The 20,632-nt window shown below is 42.0% G+C and overlaps 1 protein-coding gene across 16 annotated transcripts in view; it reads right to left on the reverse strand.

The window, feature by feature from the left end:
* Nucleotides 1–373: 373 nt before the first annotated feature.
* The window catches only part of PLEKHA5 (pleckstrin homology domain containing A5), a 223,920-nt gene continuing 203,661 nt past the window's right edge, over nt 374–20,632 (reverse strand). For all 16 annotated transcript variants that reach the window (XM_081958217.1, XM_081958216.1, XM_081958218.1 and 13 more), the window contains 7 exons: nt 19,798–19,918; nt 10,021–10,136; nt 8,839–9,048; nt 6,709–6,867; nt 5,910–6,019; nt 3,682–3,839; nt 374–1,331 (listed from right to left, as the gene is read on the reverse strand). In XM_081958217.1, the coding sequence (XP_081814343.1) occupies nt 1,297–1,331; nt 3,682–3,839; nt 5,910–6,019; nt 6,709–6,867; nt 8,839–9,048; nt 10,021–10,136; nt 19,798–19,918 (909 nt within the window). In that variant the 3' untranslated portion in view covers nt 374–1,296. The remainder of the gene's footprint in view (nt 1,332–3,681; nt 3,840–5,909; nt 6,020–6,708; nt 6,868–8,838; nt 9,049–10,020; nt 10,137–19,797; nt 19,919–20,632) is intronic.

Consider the following 20,632-nt stretch of genomic DNA (forward strand, 5'->3'; position numbering starts at 1 on the left):
CTCATTAAGGAGCTAATTTAACAGATTAAAGGATAAAGGTTCTCATAAAAAGGAAATAAAATTCCACAGCCATGTGATCAGAATTGTGACCAATTTGGAAGGGGCCATCTTGAGGATTTCATACTGCTTATGGATATTGGAATAGATCCAATAGGCAGGGGCATCCTTTGCACCTCTTCCTGTTCTGACATTTTTAAAATCCTATTTTGATTTTGTTTTTACTACTTGGGTTGCGTATGGTTTTAATTCTGTACTTTAAAAAAAAAACTGTCCAGAAGTAATGAGATCATAGCAAGATTAAAACAAAAGGAGTCAAACAATAATTCCCGTTAAGATTCTCACTGCTAGATGCATAATATCCACACACCACAGCTTAAGAACATCAACATTTATTTATAACATGATATAAAAGAAATGAGATATGAACATTTTGCCTTTGAACAATAATAAGGGGTTTCTTATACTTACATTAGTTGTGCTCATTGTATAATATATACACAATGAACGTAATTACATTTGTACACAGACTTAACTGGAGATTGAATATACCTGCTTCTTGATATATACACCCTATTTCAACACAGGAAAAAGAGCCCAGTCCATCCAGTTCCATTTCTTTTTGTAAAAAAAGAAGGCCAAAAAAAAAAAGAGGGGGGGGGGAGTAAATACTAGCATTTGTGAGTATGCGGATAGCAGAATGGCAGTAACTGACTTTGCAATCTGACTGGGGATGTACTTACATAACAACAACAACAACAAAAAAAAGGACACATCTTAACTTTCCAATGATCTTTTTTTTTTTAAAATAAAAAAATGGAACATCTTAAATAGAGGGTGGCATTGATCAATCAAAAAAGTGAAAATGAGACATGATCAGCTTTGGAAACAAACCAGGTTTTAGTGTCGACAGCAAAACAAACCAGTGAGGAAAGAACTCCCGCAGGAAGCCATTGCAACTGAATTCTTCCAAATTCAAACCCATTCAGGAGGGGACGATTCTGATTGTAAGCTGCGAGGAGAAGGAGGAGGAGGAGGAGGAGGAGGAGGAGGAGAACTCTCAATTGTGTGGATGGAATGAATACAGAGCAGCGATAGCAGGAAGCTGGTGATGGCGGGAAGAACTCTTGAGTTGGTAGAGGGTACAGTGGGAATATTTAAAGCTCTCTTGGAATAAATGTTTTCCACAACGTGATAAAATGATGCTCTATGGACAAAAGCATCGGAACTATGAATTTCATAGATTTCATAAAAGTGACTGTACAGCAACCTTGTCTCTCCGCAGACGGGTTTGGGAGGTCAGCCGTGGATGGTCTCAGCAGAAGCCAGCAGGGCTGAAAAAGAAGTTTTTAACAGATTAACAGAGTTGGAAGGGACCTTATAGGTCATCTAGTCCAACCCACCCGCTCAAACAGGAGACCTTACAGAAAGAAGTCTCTGTTGACATCCAAGAATCCAAGGGAAGAAAAGCATTTTTATTTTTTGAAATAGGGCAGCTCAGAACGAAACATCTCTAAAATGACAGATTGGGGAAAAGAGAAGGATTTTCCATACTTAGTCGAGGCAAAAGCAAGCTGAGGGAAGAAGCATCTCTTCTGACAAATACGGTTTTAACCTAATATTGAAACTGACGACAAATTCTCCTGAAGATTACCTAATTATGAGGGGAAATTACTTATCATTTAAAGAGAACTGAATTCACTTGGAAGAAAACGACTTGTAGCCATTTGTGCAGCAACTGTACAACAGCACCGGAAAAAGTGTCTTACGTCCAGTCCTCGTACTTACGACCTCACAACCATCCCAGCATCCCTCCCCTGCAGCCACGTGATCAAAATTCAGATGCCTGGCAACCGGCATGTGTTTAAGACGGTTGCAGCATCCCAGGGTCATTTGATCCCCATTTGCGACCTTCCTGAGCTGGCTTCCAATAAGCAAAGTCAATTGTGTGTGTGGGGGGGAGCTGGATTTACTTCTCCCCCCCAAGATTCACTTAACAATTATGATTTTTTTAAAAAAAAGAGTCATAAACTTGGGTATGACTCACTTAAAAACTGCCTTGCGTAAGGACCAAAATTCTGGTTCCAATTATGGCCATATGTTGAGGACTACCCGTACAGCCGACTTTTTAGGTTTGAGCAGATATGTGGACCGGTTCCCAGAATTTTCAACCCTGAAGTTCACACCCACCCAGAAGGTGCCTGGGTTGGCAATGACTTCATTGTCCTTTTCCCACTGAAGTGGGTTTTTTAAAAAAAAGATCCTTTAGACTCGGGAATGCAGCACTGAATCTGGTAATGCAGAGGAGGTTTGCAACTGCTTTGCACCAGATAGCTCAGGAGTGCTTCTCACTGAGCTTATACTAAACTTTGGCTTACTGTTACCAATAGGAGCTTAGGAGTTTCCTTGAATTGTTCTTTCATTCATGACCATTTACTTCAAACGACACAATTAAAAACAACAACAGCATAAAGCTATGCCAAAAAATGTGAGGGAAATGGTAAGAGACCTTTCACTGTAGCCAATTAGATCCCGGATAAGTCTTAGTGCTACCAATGGGAGCCTAGGGCTTCCTTGAATTGTTGTTTCATTTATGATCATTTACTTCAAGATGACATCATTAAAAACAACATGACACAATTAAAAACAACAACAACAACAAGATAAAGTTATGCCAAAAAATGTGAGGGAAATGGTAAGAGACCTTTCACTGTAGCCAATTAGATAATACAATACAATAGTAGAGTTGGAAGGGACCTTGGAGATCTTCTAGTCCAACCCCCTGCCTAGGCAGGAAACCCTATACCGTTTCAGACAAATAGCTATCCAACATCTTCTTAAAGACTTCCAGTGTTGTGGCATTCACAACTTCTGGAGGCAAGCTGTTCCACTGATTAATTGTTCTAACTGTCAGGAAGTTTCTCCTCAGTTCTAAGCTGCTTCTCTCCTTGATTAGTTTCCACCCATTGCTTCTTGTTCTACCCTCAGGTGCCTTGGAGAATAGTTTGACTCCCTCTTCTTTGTGGCAAACCCCGAGATAGTCGAACACTGCTATGTCTCCCCTGGTCCTTCTTTCTCTTAAGCTAATCATACCCAGTTCCTGCAACCGTTCTTCATATGTTTTAGTCTCCAGTCCCCTAATCATCTTTGTTGCTCTTTTCTGCACTCTTTCTAGAGTCTCCACATCTTTTCTACATCGTGGTGACTAGAACTGAATGCAGATCCTGGATAAGTCTTGGGCATCTCCAATTAAAGGAACTGACAACAGACAATGTCAGAGCTTTCTTGAAGCATACGCATGTGGGAAACGATTTACTTGAAGCGTTTTAGATTTCTTTGCCATGCCGACAAAAGCTTTGGCTAAAATGCCAGGCACCCATCTGACATCCTCAGGCAGGGCTGGAAGCCTGTGAAGAAGGCTGGTCCCTTCCCTTCCACTTCTGATTTTTAAAGTTATCCAGAAGGGGCAACTGGATAGCTACGTGCAATCCCCACCCCCCCTTGGACATGTTTTGACAATCTACGGCAGTGTTTCTCAAACTTGGCGACTTTAAGTCCTGTGGACTTCAACTCCCAGAATCCCCCAGCCAGCATAGCTGGCTGGGGAATTCTGGGAGTTGAAGTCCACAGGACTTAAAGTCGCCAAGTTTGAGAAACACTGATCTACGGGATCGGAAACCTAACCTGCTGCTGCGGGGTTTCCCTTTGAAGTCTGCGCTGGCATCTCGAACGGAGGAGAAGAAACCGTATCCTCCCGTGGCTCTTGAATTCTGCTTTTTTCACTCTCTTCTGAGCTGCTTTCAAGCTTGTGGTTCATTAGTGAGGCCTCCTTGTTGGGGCTGCTGGAGGAGGGGGTGGGGGGTGGGGAAGAGAACGAGGTTTAGAATTTCCTCTAACCTTTAATTGGGTTAACCGATACTCTATACCCTGTCAATAAAGTCTGTAGCACAAAATGGTGAGTGTGAAGTACGGCAGCTTAGCCTTTACAGGACTGAGGAGTGGGGAGGGCCCCCAAAGAAAGAAATCCGCCTTTGCTTTGAACTTTGCCTGATTACCGGAGAAAGGTTTGAGGAGTTCAAAGAAATTGGCTGGCCTGGTCTCCCACTCCTGCAATAGTAATAGTAATAGTAAACTTTTATTTATAAACCGCGCCCTTTCCTAAACAGGACTCGGGGCGGTGTACAGACATATTAAAAACCATATAGATACAAAATATAAATGTGCATAAATATATAAACATATAAACGGAGAAGGTAGAATGTGCTGTACCAAATTTAAATTGAAATACAAATATAATTAAAATTTCCCTTAAAAATTACACAGTAAGATGTTTGCCAGGAGGTTAAAGATGGGACTATACATCAGTCAAGCCAGCTAATTGGAACAGGTGGGTCTTAAGCTTCTGTCGGAAGGAGCGGAGGTCATTAGTAGTTCTAATATTAGATATTTACTGTATCTAATATACAGTATATCTAATATACTGTATCCCGAGTATAATCCAAACAGAAGAAGGAAAGGAGAAATAATTTATGTTCAGGACACTCGATGCTACAGTTGGGCCTGGCTACTGGTTGGATGAGATCCCGTGAGGAATTGCCTCCTCTATAGGCCAGACGGAGGAGTTCAAAAACCGCCCCCAATGAAGGCAGTTGCTAAACCAGGCCACCCAATTATGAACTTGGTCAAAACATCCCACCCATGTAGGTCACCAAATTGGCTAATGACCCCAATAGAGCAATAAGCAGAACAAAAAAAGGCCAGCCGGACGTCATCCCAATCACGACCTCCATCACAAGTGTCCTTCTGCCAAAAAAAAGAAGAAGAAGAAGAAAAAAGAATCCCCCAAGAAAAAGGAACTAAAGTTGCCCAAAATGGTAAGAAACATTGGGGACTTTCTTTTTCTTTTAGAAGATGTTCTTCAGCTTTAACATCATCCATGACAGGGATCTGTGGATAGATTACCGTATTTTTCGGAGTATAAGACACACCAGAGTATAAGATGCACCAGGATTTTGAAGAGGTAAATTAAAAAAAAAAGTTTTTGCACTCTGCAGACCTCCCAAACCTTCTGCACACTTTTTTTTTTTTTTGAAAAACAGGGCATGCAGAGAGTTTGAGAGGCCTCCAAAGTGCTCCTGGGGGCTGGGGTGCAAACACACCCGCGCGGGTTGTCATGGGGGTACCTAGGTGCTCCCATGTTACACCCCTTTTAGGCGGCCTGCACTGGTTGCCGGTTGTTTTCCGGGTGCGATTCAAGGTATTAATTATGACCTTTAAAGCGCTCCATGGCTTAGGCCCAGGGTACCTGCGAGACCACCTACTGCCACCAGTAGCCTCCCACCGTCCAGTACGATCCCATAGAGTTGGCCTCCTCAGGGTGCCGTCGGCCAGGCAGTGTCGGCTGGTGACCCCCAGGGGGAGAGCCTTCTCTGTGGGAGCGCCTTCCCTCTGGAATGAGCTGCCCCCGGAGCTTCGCATAACCCCTGACCTCCGGTCCTTCCGACGCGCCCTAAAAAGTTGGCTTTTCCAGCAAGCCGGCCTGGCCTGTTAATTTTAATTTTAACTTATTTTAAATGTATTGTTTTTTTAAAAAAATTCGGTTTGTTTTTTTGGATATGGATTTAATCTTTTTTAACTTTTGGGATGTGTGTTTTTTAATGTTGTACGCCGCCCTGAGTCCTTTTGGAGAAGGGCGGCTGGGGAATTCTGGCTGGGGAATTCTGGGACAAGGGCGTCATGGCTGGCTGGGGAATTCTGGGAGTTGAAGTCCACAAGTCTTAAAGTTCCCAAGTTTGGACACCCCTGCAGTAGATACAGGAAAGACATCATCTTCTGCCTATGCAAAGACTGAAGCCATGTTATATCATTTGCAGGATTGGCTACAAATACCTACTATATCCCCTTTGCTTTACCTATCATCACTATCTCCCGTCTCTTCTTCCGACTTCTCAGGTGCTTCTTCAGGATTTCTCTCCTGTGGCTGTGAAAGATCTGGGAACAGCTGTTCTTCATTTTTGGGTAGCTGGAACAGTGAAATAAACATTGAAAAGCAAATGTTAATGGCACTAAACAGAAAAGTTTTGCCTTTCAAAACCATAATGGTGTTATCGTAACCATGTGGCAAAACCTGAATTTGCTAGCTCTTAGATTAATGCAGTTTTTACGAGAAGATGATTTAGTTTTGTGAAGAATTCAGAGTAAGAAAAGGAGAAACAATGTGAAGGATACTTAAAACTGCTATCATTCTTGTATTTGAGTGCATCCTTGTTAATTATTTTTTATCCTGTCTTTATTATTTTTACAAATAACCCAAGGCAGTGAATATACCCAACACAATGTCGTCCTCCTATTTTCCCCACAACAACCAATCTGTGAGGTGGGTTGGGGTGAGAGAGTGTGACTGGCCCAAAGTTACCCATCTGGCTTTCATGGCTCAAGTGGGGCTTGGACTCATAGTAGTCTACTTTCTAGCCTGGTGCCTTAATCGTTAAACCAAACTGGCTCTTATTGTTACTATATGTTTTGTTTTCCTAACAGGCATCCAATTTTGAACAGAGAAAAAATTTGCAGGGTATTTCTAAAACCATTAAAATAAAATGCACACACTAATAATATAAACTGATTAAAAAGTACCGAAATTATAACTAAGAGTCTTAACAAGCTACCTCTTTATTTACGTCTATGCACCACGTAGATGGAAGGAAACAGTACCTGTGTAATAAAGGTAGGGTTGGGCTCATTGGCACAATCATTTTCTTTCAACCAAGGTGTGTCTTCTACATCATTCGGATGGCTTTGACTTATGTCACTCATTCGAACGCTATATTCGACTTCCTTGGGATTGCATACAAAGTCTTCTTTCCTTGGGCTCTGTAGAATATAAATATAAATGTATGTATGTATGTATGTATGTATGTATGTATGTATGTATGTATGCATGTATGCATGCATGCATTGTGTCACAACCCCTGATATGCCCAAATATGGGAGGAAGCATACTGCTTCCTTTTTCTGTATATCGGTTCATCCTAGGAGCCATCCAGGCAGAAAGCCATTTTTTTTATGTTGCCTTGTTACATTTGTGCTAATAAATAAATAAAGGGAGACTAGTATAGATCTATTTCAAGCTATTTAGCTCTCATCAGCTAGCCATACCCTGGTTCAATTCCCAGTAAGGGTATGGCTAGCTGATGAGAGCTAAATAGCTTGAAATAGATCTATACTAGTCTCCCTTTATTTATTTATCAACACAAATGCAACATATGTATATATATGTATATGTATGTGTGTGTGTGTGTGTGTGTATGTATATTTGTGTTGTATTTGTGCTGATAAATAAATAAATAAAATTATCAGCACAAATACAACACAAATATAACAAAGGCAACATTAAAAATATGGTTTTCTGCCTGGATAGTCTCCTGGAGTGAGCCGAAAGACAGACAAAGGGAAACAGTGTGTTCCCTCCCATATTTGGGCATACCAGGGGTTGTGATACAACACACACACACACACACATTGTGTGTATGTGTGTGTGTATCTATATTACATTAATTAAACAATTGACACTCTGGTTAAAAATAGAAATGGTAGTAACAGAATGAACAACCAAGGAAAACATGCATGTTATGTGAGATTCCTTCAGTTTATATCATTACAAATATAAAACCACAACATGAGAGTGTGCAACAGTATCTTTCCCTGTGCAGGAAACAAATACAACTTTTTCAATACCTGGCAAAAGAATATTTGGAAGCCCCTTAATTTTCACTGACAACAGCACTATAAAATATTCTCATGGCCTTTCAGAAATCAAAGAAGTAGAAAGGTGTAAATCAGGAGGAGGGAGATTGCTCCAAATTAACCTTCTCTAAAATGATAGCTTGCAGATGTCTTGAACTTTCAAGACTCATAAACCTGGACTGGGAGTTTCTGATTGGAAAGCTGAAATGTCATGCATGTTACCCTTTCTGCTTCTTCTCAACTCTAGAGTTTTCCTTGTCATTCATGGAAAGCAAAACTCCACTAACTTTATCTAACACTGTCAGATAAACATCCTTTTCAATAGAAGAGAGTCTCTGTAGCTCAGCGGTGAGCTGTAGGATTCTTGATACTTTCTAAATTTGATTGTTTGCTTCCAAATGTTTTATTACCAACAGGTAAGCTTCATCAACAGAGGTGATATTCAATCGGTTTGAGAACTGGTAGCGGAAATCGCAGGTGGGCCTGCCCCCCGCCTCAGCTCTATGCCGTCCTATTTAGGCATGTTTTTGAGGCCAGGTGCATGCGTGGAAGGTGCACGTGTGAGCAAAACGCATGTGTGGAAGGCTGGGTGCATGTGTGGAAGGGGTATGCGGGCAAAGCGAGCTGATGCGTGTGGGGAGAACTGGTGGTAACAAAATGTGAAACCCACCGCTATTCATCAATGTGCTGTGGGTATTATACCTAGTTGGCTATCTCTGCAAGCAAACAACCAAATTCAGAGAGCACCAAGAAGTCCACAAACAACACTTCCTCTTACTGTAAGAAATAAAGGTCAAAGCTCCTCTGGGTTGAACGTCTTGGTGGCTTTGTGGACACGTCCATCTTGTCTTCCCAACCATGAAGCAGAAATTGGATGGGTGCTGCCCTTTTTCATTTTAGCTGAGATTTGCCGGTGGCTCCACCCAAGCACAAATAAGACCTCAAATTGCTTAGCTGCTTGAAATCCACCAAGAGCAGATCAAATTCTATCTCCATGGTAGCACTTGGAAAGAACCTAAGTCCTTGAGATTATAATACCAACAGAACATTGTTTTTGTCTGTGGAAGAGCGTTCCACTGAAAGAACACGAGGGCCTACCTGCAATAATTTAAAAGGATTTTCTCTGACGGGGGCTGGGCTTTGTGAAGGGGACAGATCTGAAATGCCAATCAGATTCAGGCCTTTCTTTTTCTCACGCAAACAGGCCTGTTGGTGCCTCCTTATTCTTTCCATCTGTTCCTCCAACGTCATTCGTGGGCGAGTACTTTCTGCCAAGCATAACTGCTCCACTGCGCTTCTCGGCCTTTCCTTGAAAGAAAGAAAAAGAGAGGATAGTAACATTATTTCCTCAAAGGACACCGTTTTGCCACCAATGCCACATGCTTCTGCAGCAAGGCTACTTCAAATTTTACCCAAACATTGAACCATCAAGAGTTTCAGGTTCCTAATATATTGCTAGGTAAAGAAACTCTCTGCAGGCGCATCATCTAGAACAGGGGTGTCAAACTTGATTTCATTGAGGGACACATCAGGGTTGTGTTTGACCCCAGGGCCGTGGTGGGCATGGCCAATTCTATATTATTCATATTGAGGGCACCTGTGGTGGCCCGAGCGCTCTGCCAGTGAAAACGTGCTCCCAAGCTCCATTTTTGGCTGTGATGGCCTCTTGCAACACTCTGCCCATAAAAACAGAGCTTGGGAGGGCCACCCGTAGCCCTCGCAGACTCCGTTTTCAGCTGTGATGGCCTCCTACAACCCTCTGCCAGAGAAAACTGAGCCCCAAGCTCTGTTTTCGCTGGCACAGGCACCGTGGGCCGGTCCTTCGCTATTTGTAGGGTGGCCCCGCGGACCAGATCTAAACACCCTGTGTGCCGGATTCGGCCCCCAGGTCTTGAGTTTGACATCCCTGATCTACAATATCAGTGGGTGAATTTTCAGCACCGTAATAATGCCTCAATGACTCTGCCACCAATTGTCAGTTGGCCACAGAAGATGGGCTGCTCTGATAAAAGTGATAAGCACTGTAATTTTCCTCTGCCACTTTGAATTTTCTCAACAGTTTATCAGTGGGGATTCTAATCAAAGGCTGCATGAGATGTCTAAGTTGTCAAATCCTGTGTGATGAAGCTAGATCCAGGAAACAAAAACCACACAGAGGTTGCAATTGTTCCTCAAGGTTATTCCTTCTACATTGATATTGCCGCCGTGTTGCTAGCTGAAATGCCATATTAATGAGAGAATTAGAGGAAGCCAAGAACACGATCTCTTTCTTTTAAATACCGTTCTTAGGTCTATCTTCTTTGTTTTCCTTAAAGTCACATAGGAAGCGATGGTTGAAGATTCTGGGGTGGGTGACTTTGTTCTAGGTGGCACAACTCCAATGGGAAAATGTGATCCTATAAAACAAGGGAAAAGCATTTGAAGTATGCCACAATGTCAGAACCAGGCTTCATTCTGGTGAGAAGCATGATAATGGATACATTTCCAGATTTAACATAACAGAACTTAGCAAGGATTTTGCAAAACAATCACCTTAGATTTCCTCAAGCTGTTTTCTGCCCAATATACAGGAATAGACTTTCAGAACTTCCAACTTTCCTTTAGCCAGCAAGGTTGGGAGTTCTATTCCAGCACACTGAGACAACTTCTGATTGCAGAAGGCAGTGTAAGGTGCAAAGAATTGGGACCAAACATTAATTTTATGTTTGTTTGTCCTTGTTCAAAAACAAATAAAAATTGTTAAAAAACAAAGAGGAATTGGACTTAGATATTGGTGGGAATGTAATGACTCCAAGCTGATTACTGTCTTGATTCTGCTTGCTTTTCTTCTACAGGTTGTACTGTACTCAAATAAGATACCATTAGACTGAAATCAGAGAAATATAGAATAAAACTGGAGCTAATCAAGATGCAAGATTCCTGGGCCAATTGACCCCCAATTTGTTATGACAAATTGTAGGTATTGCCATTTTGGGATGCACAAGGTACATAATATTTTGTAAGCAGTCCTCATTTGCAACCACATCTGGCTGTTTAAAAAGTAGCTACAGCTCTCTTTTCTGAACACTATCTTCTCATCTTCTGCAATTTTTAGGAGAAGCATTTTATTAATGAGAGCCAGCTACATCCAGTTGGATGTAGACCTAAGTCATTTAGAAAACTGGATAATTCTTTGGATCCCAGCCACAGTCTTAAAATAAAGCCTACCAATTATTCAATCAAACATCTTGCCTTAATAGAAAAAGGCTGTGGTAACCACTTAGCAAGTTTTCACTAGCGATAAGATAAAGGTAAAGATTCCCCTCGCACATATGTGCTAGTTGTTCCCACTTCTAGGGGGCAGTGCTCATCTCCGTTTCAAAACTGAAGAGCCAGCGCTGTCCGAAGATGTCTCTGTGGTCATGTGGCCGGCATGACTAAACGCTGAAGGCGCACGGAACGCTGTTACATTCCTACCAAAGGTGGTTCCTATTTTTCTACTTGCATTTTTACATGCTTTTGAACTTCTAGGTTGGCAGAAGCTGGGACAAGTAACGAGAGCTCACTCCGTTACGCAGTGCTAGAGATTCAAACCGCCGAACTGCCGATCTTTCTGATCGACAAGCTCAGCGTCTTAGACACTGAGCCACTGCGTCCGTTCACTAGCAATAGTTTTGCTTCCCCCCCCATCTCTAAATTAAAGAAACAAACCAATCTCAAACACGCCGTGAGACTAAACATTCCCTCTTTCGCTTTCTTCCTACGTTCACAATTTTGCAAGCAACTCTCTCTGAAAGGAAGTTCTATTATTGCTTATGTAAACGTAGAAACTGTTTTGTCAAAAGACCTGGACTACTGAAATTACGCTGTTCAAACTGTCTCTAGCTAATTCATTCCACTTATGCAAACAACAAGCATGAACTGGCCTTCAGAGACCATTGGCAAGGCAGTAGTAAAGTCCCAGTTTAAGAGGCTTTTAAATACAATGAAATGCTTTCTCCTCACTAGTGTCAATAATTTCTTTTAAAGTTTATAGACCTGCATTTTAGAAATTAATTGGTGTGCCTGCTACAAGAGAGGGCCATTGAGCTAAAGTTGGCAGGCAGGGGAAATGCAAAGGAAGTCTCATTAAAGAAGAAATGATTGCTTAGCACAATCACAATGTTTAAAAGAAAAAGAAAAATGCAGTTTTTGGTACTACGTCCAGATTGAATCACATTATTACCAGACAGACAGAAACTTTATTTTGGTCATTGACTAACAACAGCAAAAAAATAAATAAATCATTCAGTAAAACAAATAAAATAAGCGCTTGGCCTTATTTTCGGGGAGGTCTTATTATTTTTGAGGTGCAGGAGGCAGCGAGCGTGGTCACCTCAAGGCTGCTGCTGTGTTGCAACATTTTTGGGGAGAGCTTATTTTGTGGGGAGGGCATATTTTAGGGCACGCGTTCAAAAGTCTGATGGGGCTTATTATCCGGGGAGGTCTTATTTTCAGGGAAATAGGGTAAACGGATGACTGTAATCCGAGGACTATCTGTATATGTGTTGAAGGGCTATAAATATTATTTCAGAAAGATGGGGCTACCCATCTTCAGAAGATGATCCTTTCCCCCCCACAGAGCAGCATTTATATATATAAATATTTATATACATATAAATGAAAAAGAGGCTGTTTTGATATTGTTCATAAAGCAAACAAGAAAGCAAGCTCGCTTTATATAGTAAAATGTACCTTCCAAAATTACAGCAATTCGTTGTTTGCTGTTCTATACTGGTTTTCTCACAGCCAAAACGGTTTCAGAGTTTTGTTACAAAGGAGAAGCAAACATATTCTAATGCTCACAGCATCAATCCTCATTGGCCTTAACATTCTCTGCAGGCTCTGCGCTCTATAATGATAGTGACCACGATCTAAAATCAGGAAACCTAGCTAAGTCATCCCATACCACTTGGAAGTACTTGTTAATTTCCCCCCAAATTAGTGATTTGGAAATGGCTATTTCCTGGAATAAGTAACGTAACAGTGCAAAAACCCTCTTCTGGCATCCCAGCAGGAATCGCGAACTAAAGGCCTTCCAAATACCGTTAAATTACATGTTATAGCTCAGCTATTTCTAGATGGTTATAAGTTCTCCATCTGTTAACAACAGGACTTAAAGATCTTAATGTGCAACCACAAGCTATTTACATAGAAACAACCCACAAAGAGCCATTCAGATCAGGCTCAGACCTCTCCTCCCGCTGTTTAGAAGTGTAGATAGTTAAGCATTTGCAGACGAATCCTTAAAACAGACTTGATTCTGGTTTTACTACGCATGCCTTATCCGGAGTAAGATTACTAGGTATACAGATGCATTATGCGTATTATTATAACAATGTTTTATGTACAGATAATCCTTGACTTACAACAGTTCATTTAGTGACCATTCAAAGTTACAACGGCACTGAAAAAAGTGACTTATGACCATTTTTATGGCAGACTTCAATGAATAATTAGATCTGCAGAAAAAACAATTGCTACCTATCTGCCTTCCACTGAGGACCTGTACAATGCACAAGTCAAAAAGAGGGCCGTGAAAATATCTACGGACCCCTCGCACACTGGACACAAATTGTTTCAACTTCTGCCCTCAAAACAACTCTATAGGGCACTGCGCACCAGAACAACTAGACACAAGGACAGTTTTTCCCTGAATGCCATCACTCTGCTAAACAACTAATTCCCAAAACACTGTCAAATTATTACCAAGACTCTATTACTATTCTTCTCATCCTTTCTAGTATCTATCTCTTCCCACTTATGACTATAACCATGTTGCTTGTATCTTTCACTTTATATTGTTTTATTTGTTTACTAATATGATTTGATAGCTTATTAGTAACCTTGACTATCACTAAGTATTGTATCTTTTCATTCTTGATGAATGTATTCTATTTTATTTTTCTTTATGTACACTGAGAGCCTATGTACCAAAGACAAATTCCTTGTGTGTCCAATCACACTTGGCCAATAAAGAATTCTATTCTATTCTATTCTATTCTATTCTATTCTATTCTATTCTTTATAGTTATGACCTTTGCTAAGCATTCACATGCTTAGCAACTGCTTCATATTTATGACTGTTGCTGTGTCCCAAAGTCATGTGATCACAAAGTCAATGGGGAAATCAGATTCACTTAACAAAAGTGTTACTAACTTAACTGCAGTGATTCACTTAACAATAGTGGCAAGAAAAGTCATAAAATGGGGCAAAACTCACTTAACCACATAAATTTTGGCCTCCATTGTGGTTGTACGTTGAGGACTACCTGTATAAAAATGAAAATATTAAACTATTACAAGTAGTCCTTGACTTACGACCACAATTTGATTTCAAAATTTCCTTTGCTAAGCAAGATAGTTGTTAAGTGAGCTTTGCTCCATTTTACAACCTTTTTTTTGCCACAGTTGTTAACGGAATCACTGCAACTGTTAAGTGAATCATGTTGTCATTGTGAATCTAGTGTTGTGGCCCGCCAGTGGCGAGCAGATCTGGCAGGAGATTCAGACAGTGGGGAGGTTGGGGAGGAACATGGGCCAATCCTGGAGTCTGGGGAAGGCTCGGATGAGGGCTCTGCGTCGGAGGAAGAGAGGGGGCCAGGGCCGTATGCCAGTTATCAGCTTCCTTCAGAGTCGGATATCAAGTGGGGCAGAAGAACAGCTGGAGCCTGTCCCCAGTGTGAGCAAGCGCAGAGCTTCCAGGAGAAGGGAACAGCTAAGAAACAAGGACCGACTCGGGAGTAAAGGCACAGATGGACGGTAAATGGCCCCTCCAATAAGGAATAAAGAGGAGCAAAAGGGGAATGGAGTTTGCAGGAGACAATTAGTTCAATTCATTAGGGTGAAGATCTGTTCCTGACTTCTTGCCAAGTAATTGCTGCTACAGAGTGGCGTTTGGAAGATATCGGCCTGGCAGCTCTCCAAGCCTGACAAAGTTCTGTGGTTGTGAAATCTCATGAAAGACTGTTGGCCGGGACTTTGCTGGAGAGGAATTCCCTTTAACCTAAATAAAATGGGGTTTTTTTTCCGGGATGAGGAGCCTGCTTCATGATCTTGGGAAGCCTAAGTCAGAACATCTAGCTTTCTGCACGGCTTGTCGAAACTAGGTTGGGAAGGTTACAAACAGTGATAACATGATCCCCCCCCCCCCCCCCCCAGACAGGGTAACTGTTCATGAGTACATATCGGTTGTTAAATGCCCGAATTTTGATCACATGGCAATGGGGATTCTGCAACAGTTGTCAAGTGTCAAAATTGGTCATAAGTTATAATTTTCCCCCCACTGCAGTTGTAACTTTGAACAGTCACTAAACAAACAGTTGTAAAATGAGGACTGCCTGTATTAGCCAATGGCCTCAATAAAAGACAATTTACCAATTAGGAAGATGTAGACGTGCCTTGTTTTTTCTTTTTTTTCTATTACTGCTGAGGCTCAATTCCTTAATGTAAAAAATTTGACAGGGTAAAACCATTTTTCAGTCTATTTTGCTCTTTGCTCATTCTTTGATATGGAAGTTTTTTCTTCCACTATGTGGAAGGACTGCTGTAGTCTGGAAATAAACATTAAACGATTAACGCTGATTATCTTGCAAGCCTCCGGGTCAAAGCCCTTATAAAATGCAAAGGCATAATCTATCGATCGATATCGCTACAATGAATGCAAAGGCACACACAAATTAATGTTTCTCACCTAAGGACACTTAAATCGCCCAAACTAAATGAAGATTCATACTGAGTCTTAAATTTAACTCCCTATTTTCTTTACTATTAATGGAGGCAAGGACAATCATCTCACTGGGGTCACTGATGGTTTATTAGACGGGTGAAAGAAGCTGTTGCGTGTCTGTCCATATCTAAACAGAGAGAGGTAGTATGGGTGGTTTCAGAATATCCCCCAAAATTTTAAAAGGATGGTTTTTTTTTTAAACTAGACACCATCCCTTCTCAAAGTAAAATTATATTCAATGTAATTCCTGCTCTGAGATAGGACATCGTAGCCTACGTGTTCTTCAACTACTTTTTCAATGTTTCTGTTCTGACCCAGCTCCCCAAACACAACAAACCCTCTGTAGTTGAAGCAATGATTCCTTCACGAGAAGCTCCAGCAGCCCCGGCAAAAAGTTTCTCTCTCAATGCAGGCTAACAAGTCTGTCCGGCAGGGAGATGAATAGTTGCCTGCCACATCTATTCATCTCCGCCCCCTGCCTTTTATCCCCAGAGCTAGAGTGGGGCTAAGTTAGCAGCGGTGGCTCTTCCGTCCCAAGAATCAGCCCACAGATTTCCACTGCTCTCCTCTCCTCTGCGCATCCGCGTGTCAGGCACTGGACCCAGCTGTTCCTCTTCTTCCTCATCAGCCACCTCCAGACCTGGGAGCTGTTGACGCTCCATGGCAGAGGACCTAGTTATCTGCAGGATCGCATCCTTCCACATACGTCCCTGCGACCTATCTGCTCACACAGGGAGGGGCTCCTCCTGGTGCCGTCTGCTAGGCTATGCCAGCGGGCGACACCTAGGAGTAGATCCTTCTCTGTGATGGGCCCAACCCTCTGGAATGACCTCCCCCCAGACATTCGAACTACCACCGACCTCCGTTCCTTCCGGCAAAAGTTAAAGACTCACCTGTTTCAATCAGCTGGCCTGGCACTTTCTTAGTTTTACCTCCCAGGGATTTATTTTATTTTAGGGTTTGGGGTTTTAATTGTGATGTTTTTAGGATTAGAATTATTTATTTCTTAGTACAGCCTATCTCCCCTCCAAATGTATCTTAAATGTAGCTTAAATGTATTTAATTTTATGACTGGTTTTATTGTATTGACTGTACACCGCCCCGAGTCCCTTTTTGGGAGAGGGGCGGTCTAAAAATCTAAGAAATAAATAAAATAAATAAAAATATGAGGGCTGACGGATGGCCCAGACTCCGCCTCTCTCTCTCTCTCTTTCTCTCTCGCTCTGGCAGCTCCATTCCCTCTTCCCCCTTGGAGCTCTCAGGTTGCCTTGATGCTAACCCTGACTCCCAAGCCTCCTCCTCCTCTGATTCGACTACTGGAAGAGCTGGCAGCCGACAGGCTACAACAGTTTCCTTATATTCAGGTGAGCCCTCCAAGGAGATGATGCAATTGCATCTAAGGCTATTTATTCCATTGCTGAACTGTCATTATTATAATGGTATGGGACCAGGCTACCTATGGAACTGTCTTTGTCTCATTACATCAGTCTGTCTCACCTGGTTAAGTAGAGAAAGGATAGAGGAAGTCCGGGACTTACAACAGTTCATTTAGTGACTATTCAAAGTTACAGCAGCACTGAAATAAATGATGTACGGTCATTTTTCACACTTATGCCCGTTGTGGTATCCCCCATGGTCATGTGATTCACGTTTGGATGCTTGACAACTGACTCACGTATATGAGGGTTGCAGGGTCCCGGAGTCACCTTCTCACAAGCAAAGTCAACGGGGGAACCAGATTCCATTAACAACTGACTTACTAATTTAACAACTGCAGTGATTCACTTGACAAATGTGACTAGAAAAGTCGTAAAAAGGGGCAAAACCCACTTAACAAATTTCTTACTTAACACCAGCGGTGGGTTCCTACTGGTTCGGACTGGTTCGGATGAACCGGTAGTGGTTTGGCGGCCTCGGTCGCTGGAACTGGCAGCAGCGACCAGGCCTGCCACGCCCCCAAACTGGTTCCCGGATGGCACCATAGGCGGCGCCATCTTGTTTTTCAGTTCTGTGCATGCGCAGAACAATTTTAATAGCACTGCACATGCGTGTGAAGCGCGCATGCGAGCAAACCTGCAGTAGTGCTTGCCAGAACCCAGCCCTGCTTAACACCATCAATTTTGGCCTCAATTGTGGTTGTAAGTTGACGACTACCTATATTGCAGACTCCAGAATTTTGACTGGCAGGGTCCAGGAAGCGAGCCTTGTCTGCCATCGCTCCTGCCCTGTAACATTTCCCCCCACCACCCTTGAGAGGTGAAGTGGGACCCCATTCTTCTGACCTTCCAGAAAAGCATGAAAACATGGCCCTGTAGCCTTTCTTGGATTGCACAGAGGAACACAGATCAGTGAGGCTGGATAATGTTGCAGGATCCAGTCTGGTCAGTCATCAAGACCAGAGGATTAGTTTTCCTTTGAACCTGTGCTGGTTATAGAGTTGTTTTGTTTGAGTTAGCTGAGGTAAACGTTCAGTTGTGTGACCAAATAGCCCAGAGATCACATTCTGAGAAGTTCCCTGCGGATGAGCTCCAGAATGAGTCCGAAAGCTTGGAGGACCCCTGGTCCTACCGAACAACCCAGGCTAGATCCTACAATAATTCACTGATTAATTATGTCAAAGAAGGCTGTAAAATTGAGCGTGACTCACTTAACAACCGCCTTGCTTAGCAACAGAAATTCTGGTCCCAATTGTGGTTGTACAATCACTGGATTTGCACAGGCACAGTGAGAACAGCCTAATAAATGGTACAGTCGCCCAATGCCTTTGCTTCATATGATTTACTCATTATTTGCTAGTTAAATGAAATGCTCCTTACAATATCAAGCAAAGATATGTCTTGCTGACATAAGGCCACTAATTGGACATTTTATGAGAGCGCAAATGAGGCCCTGAGTATCTGCAAACTTACAAAAAAGAGAAATAATGGGGAAACAAAAAACACACACACACAAGCAAAAAAAAAAAAGGGTTTAGCAGCCAAGATCGGGAGAAAGGTTAAAATATACAGCAATAAAAACTCTAGATAAGGTATATTTAGAGATAAGATAGAAGACCATTTGGCAATTACAATGAGATATTTTTTTTAATGAAACATTTTTTGGTTTAATGGCAAATCTGGAATTCTGTACCACTGGTTTCAAAGAAGGTGGAGCAAAACAGCATTGAGAGATGAAAGGAGAAAAACTAAGAATGAGAATCAAACAACTGTCGGAAGAGTAGTGCAAACACCACACGGGGGCTGGGATAATACAACTTACAAACATTTGTGTAATGACTGAGTTACAATGGCATTGAAAAAAGTAACTGATGGCCGTCCGTCACACTCGGGACCATTGCAGCATCCCTTGGCTGCTTGACAACCGGCTCGTATTTATGACGGTTGCCTTGTCCCAGGGTCACATGATCTCCTTTTGCGGCCTTCTGACAAGCAAAGTCTATAGGGGCATCCAGATTCACTGAACAAATGTGCTACTAACTTAACTACCATAGTGGGTCACTTAAGAAACATGGCAAGAAAGGTCGTAAACTGGGGAAAAAACAGCGATGAATTTCAGCAGGTTCTGGAGAACCGGTAGCGGAAATTTTGAGTAGCTCGGAGAACCAGCAAATACCACCTCTGGCTGCCCCCAGAGTGGGGAGGGAATGGAGATTTTGCTGTAGCCTTCCCCCTGGAGTGGGGAGGGAATGGAGATTTTGCAATATCCTTCCCCCAGGAATGGGGAGGGAATGGGGATTTTGCAATATCCTTCCCCCTGGAGTGGGGAGGGAATGGGGATTTTGCAATATCCTTCCCCCTGGAGTGGGGAGGGAATGGAGATTTTGCAATATCCTTTTCCTGCCACGCCCACCAAGCCACGGCCACAGAACCGGTAGTAAAAAAAATGGAATGTGGTTATAAGTCGTGGAATACTGATATTATAAAACTAGGAATTGAACCTGAAAACTCTATTTATTCTGTATCTAACTACATATATCGGATTTGATCTTTGTTATCTTTATTTTCCCGCCTATCGTTTGAGTTAGGCCCGAACCGATGCCTTCCAGTCACGTAATTAAAATTTAGCTTTGCATGCTCATTTTATAAGAAAATGTTACTCTGCTAATAAAGCTATTTTCTCCCATGGTGGCTACAGATTGCCCTCTTGCAGGGGTGTCAAACTCACAATGTCATAGCGACATCACACGATATATTGAGACTCCCCCCCCCCCCCCTTGTCAAACCGGACATGGGCCGGGAGTTTGACAGCCCTACCCGATTGCCTGTAGATGGAAATGATGCCATTTTAAAGCACGGGGGTCTCATTAATACCTTTAGTCATAGAAGCTTCTGACTCAGAAACGGGGTCGCCTTTTTCTTCTCCATTCGACTCGTCAACTTCTGTTACAGTTGTTAGCTCAGGTTCACTTTTATAAAGCCGATAATCTGGACCCTAGAAAAGAACAAGACCACAAACATAGATTCGTTTTCCTTGTTAGCACCTAGTTGCAAAATAATTTCCTGTCAGGTATGACAAAATTTGTATCGAAATCTGAAGGTCCGGTTCAGGAAAGGCCAAATTGTTCTAATTTCTAAGGGAATAATTTCTACAAATCTTTCTCTTTTTCATTTTTGAGCCCCAAAATGTCCCCTTTTCATTCTTCTTTTCCTTGCTTTATCACTTAAAAGTCCTTAAAACTGTGTTCCGTCTCCAATTTCGTCTCTGTTCAAATGTAAGTCATACACTCCCTCTTGGCAGGGAGTTTTCTGTCATGATTTTATTTTTTTAACTTTGGAAAAGACAATCTGCATGAATGGTTTTGAATAAATGATAATTTTAAAAAAAACATGCCGATAAAAATGGCATGTTTCAACACTTCCTATATACCCAATAGAACAGGGCAAAAAATCTTGTTCTAACCTTGTTAAATGACAAGTCACATTTTGTTTGAACCTAACATGGACATGCAACCAATCCGAGTCAAGAGGAGACATGTATATTCACAAAATGTTGAGGGGGAGGAGGAAAACCCCCTTCCCCACCCCAAAACAAAAATCATAAATGGCAAACATGAATAATGTCCTTGAAAAAAAATTAAACAAAAAGACGAAGCTGAGTAAGGGAAAGCAACATAAAATGAGTGGGATGATGAGTCAATCAAATAAA

Source organism: Natrix helvetica (genome assembly GCF_964273705.1).
Source record: "Natrix helvetica genome assembly, chromosome: 6".
NCBI classification, from domain to species: domain Eukaryota; kingdom Metazoa; phylum Chordata; class Lepidosauria; order Squamata; family Natricidae; genus Natrix; species Natrix helvetica.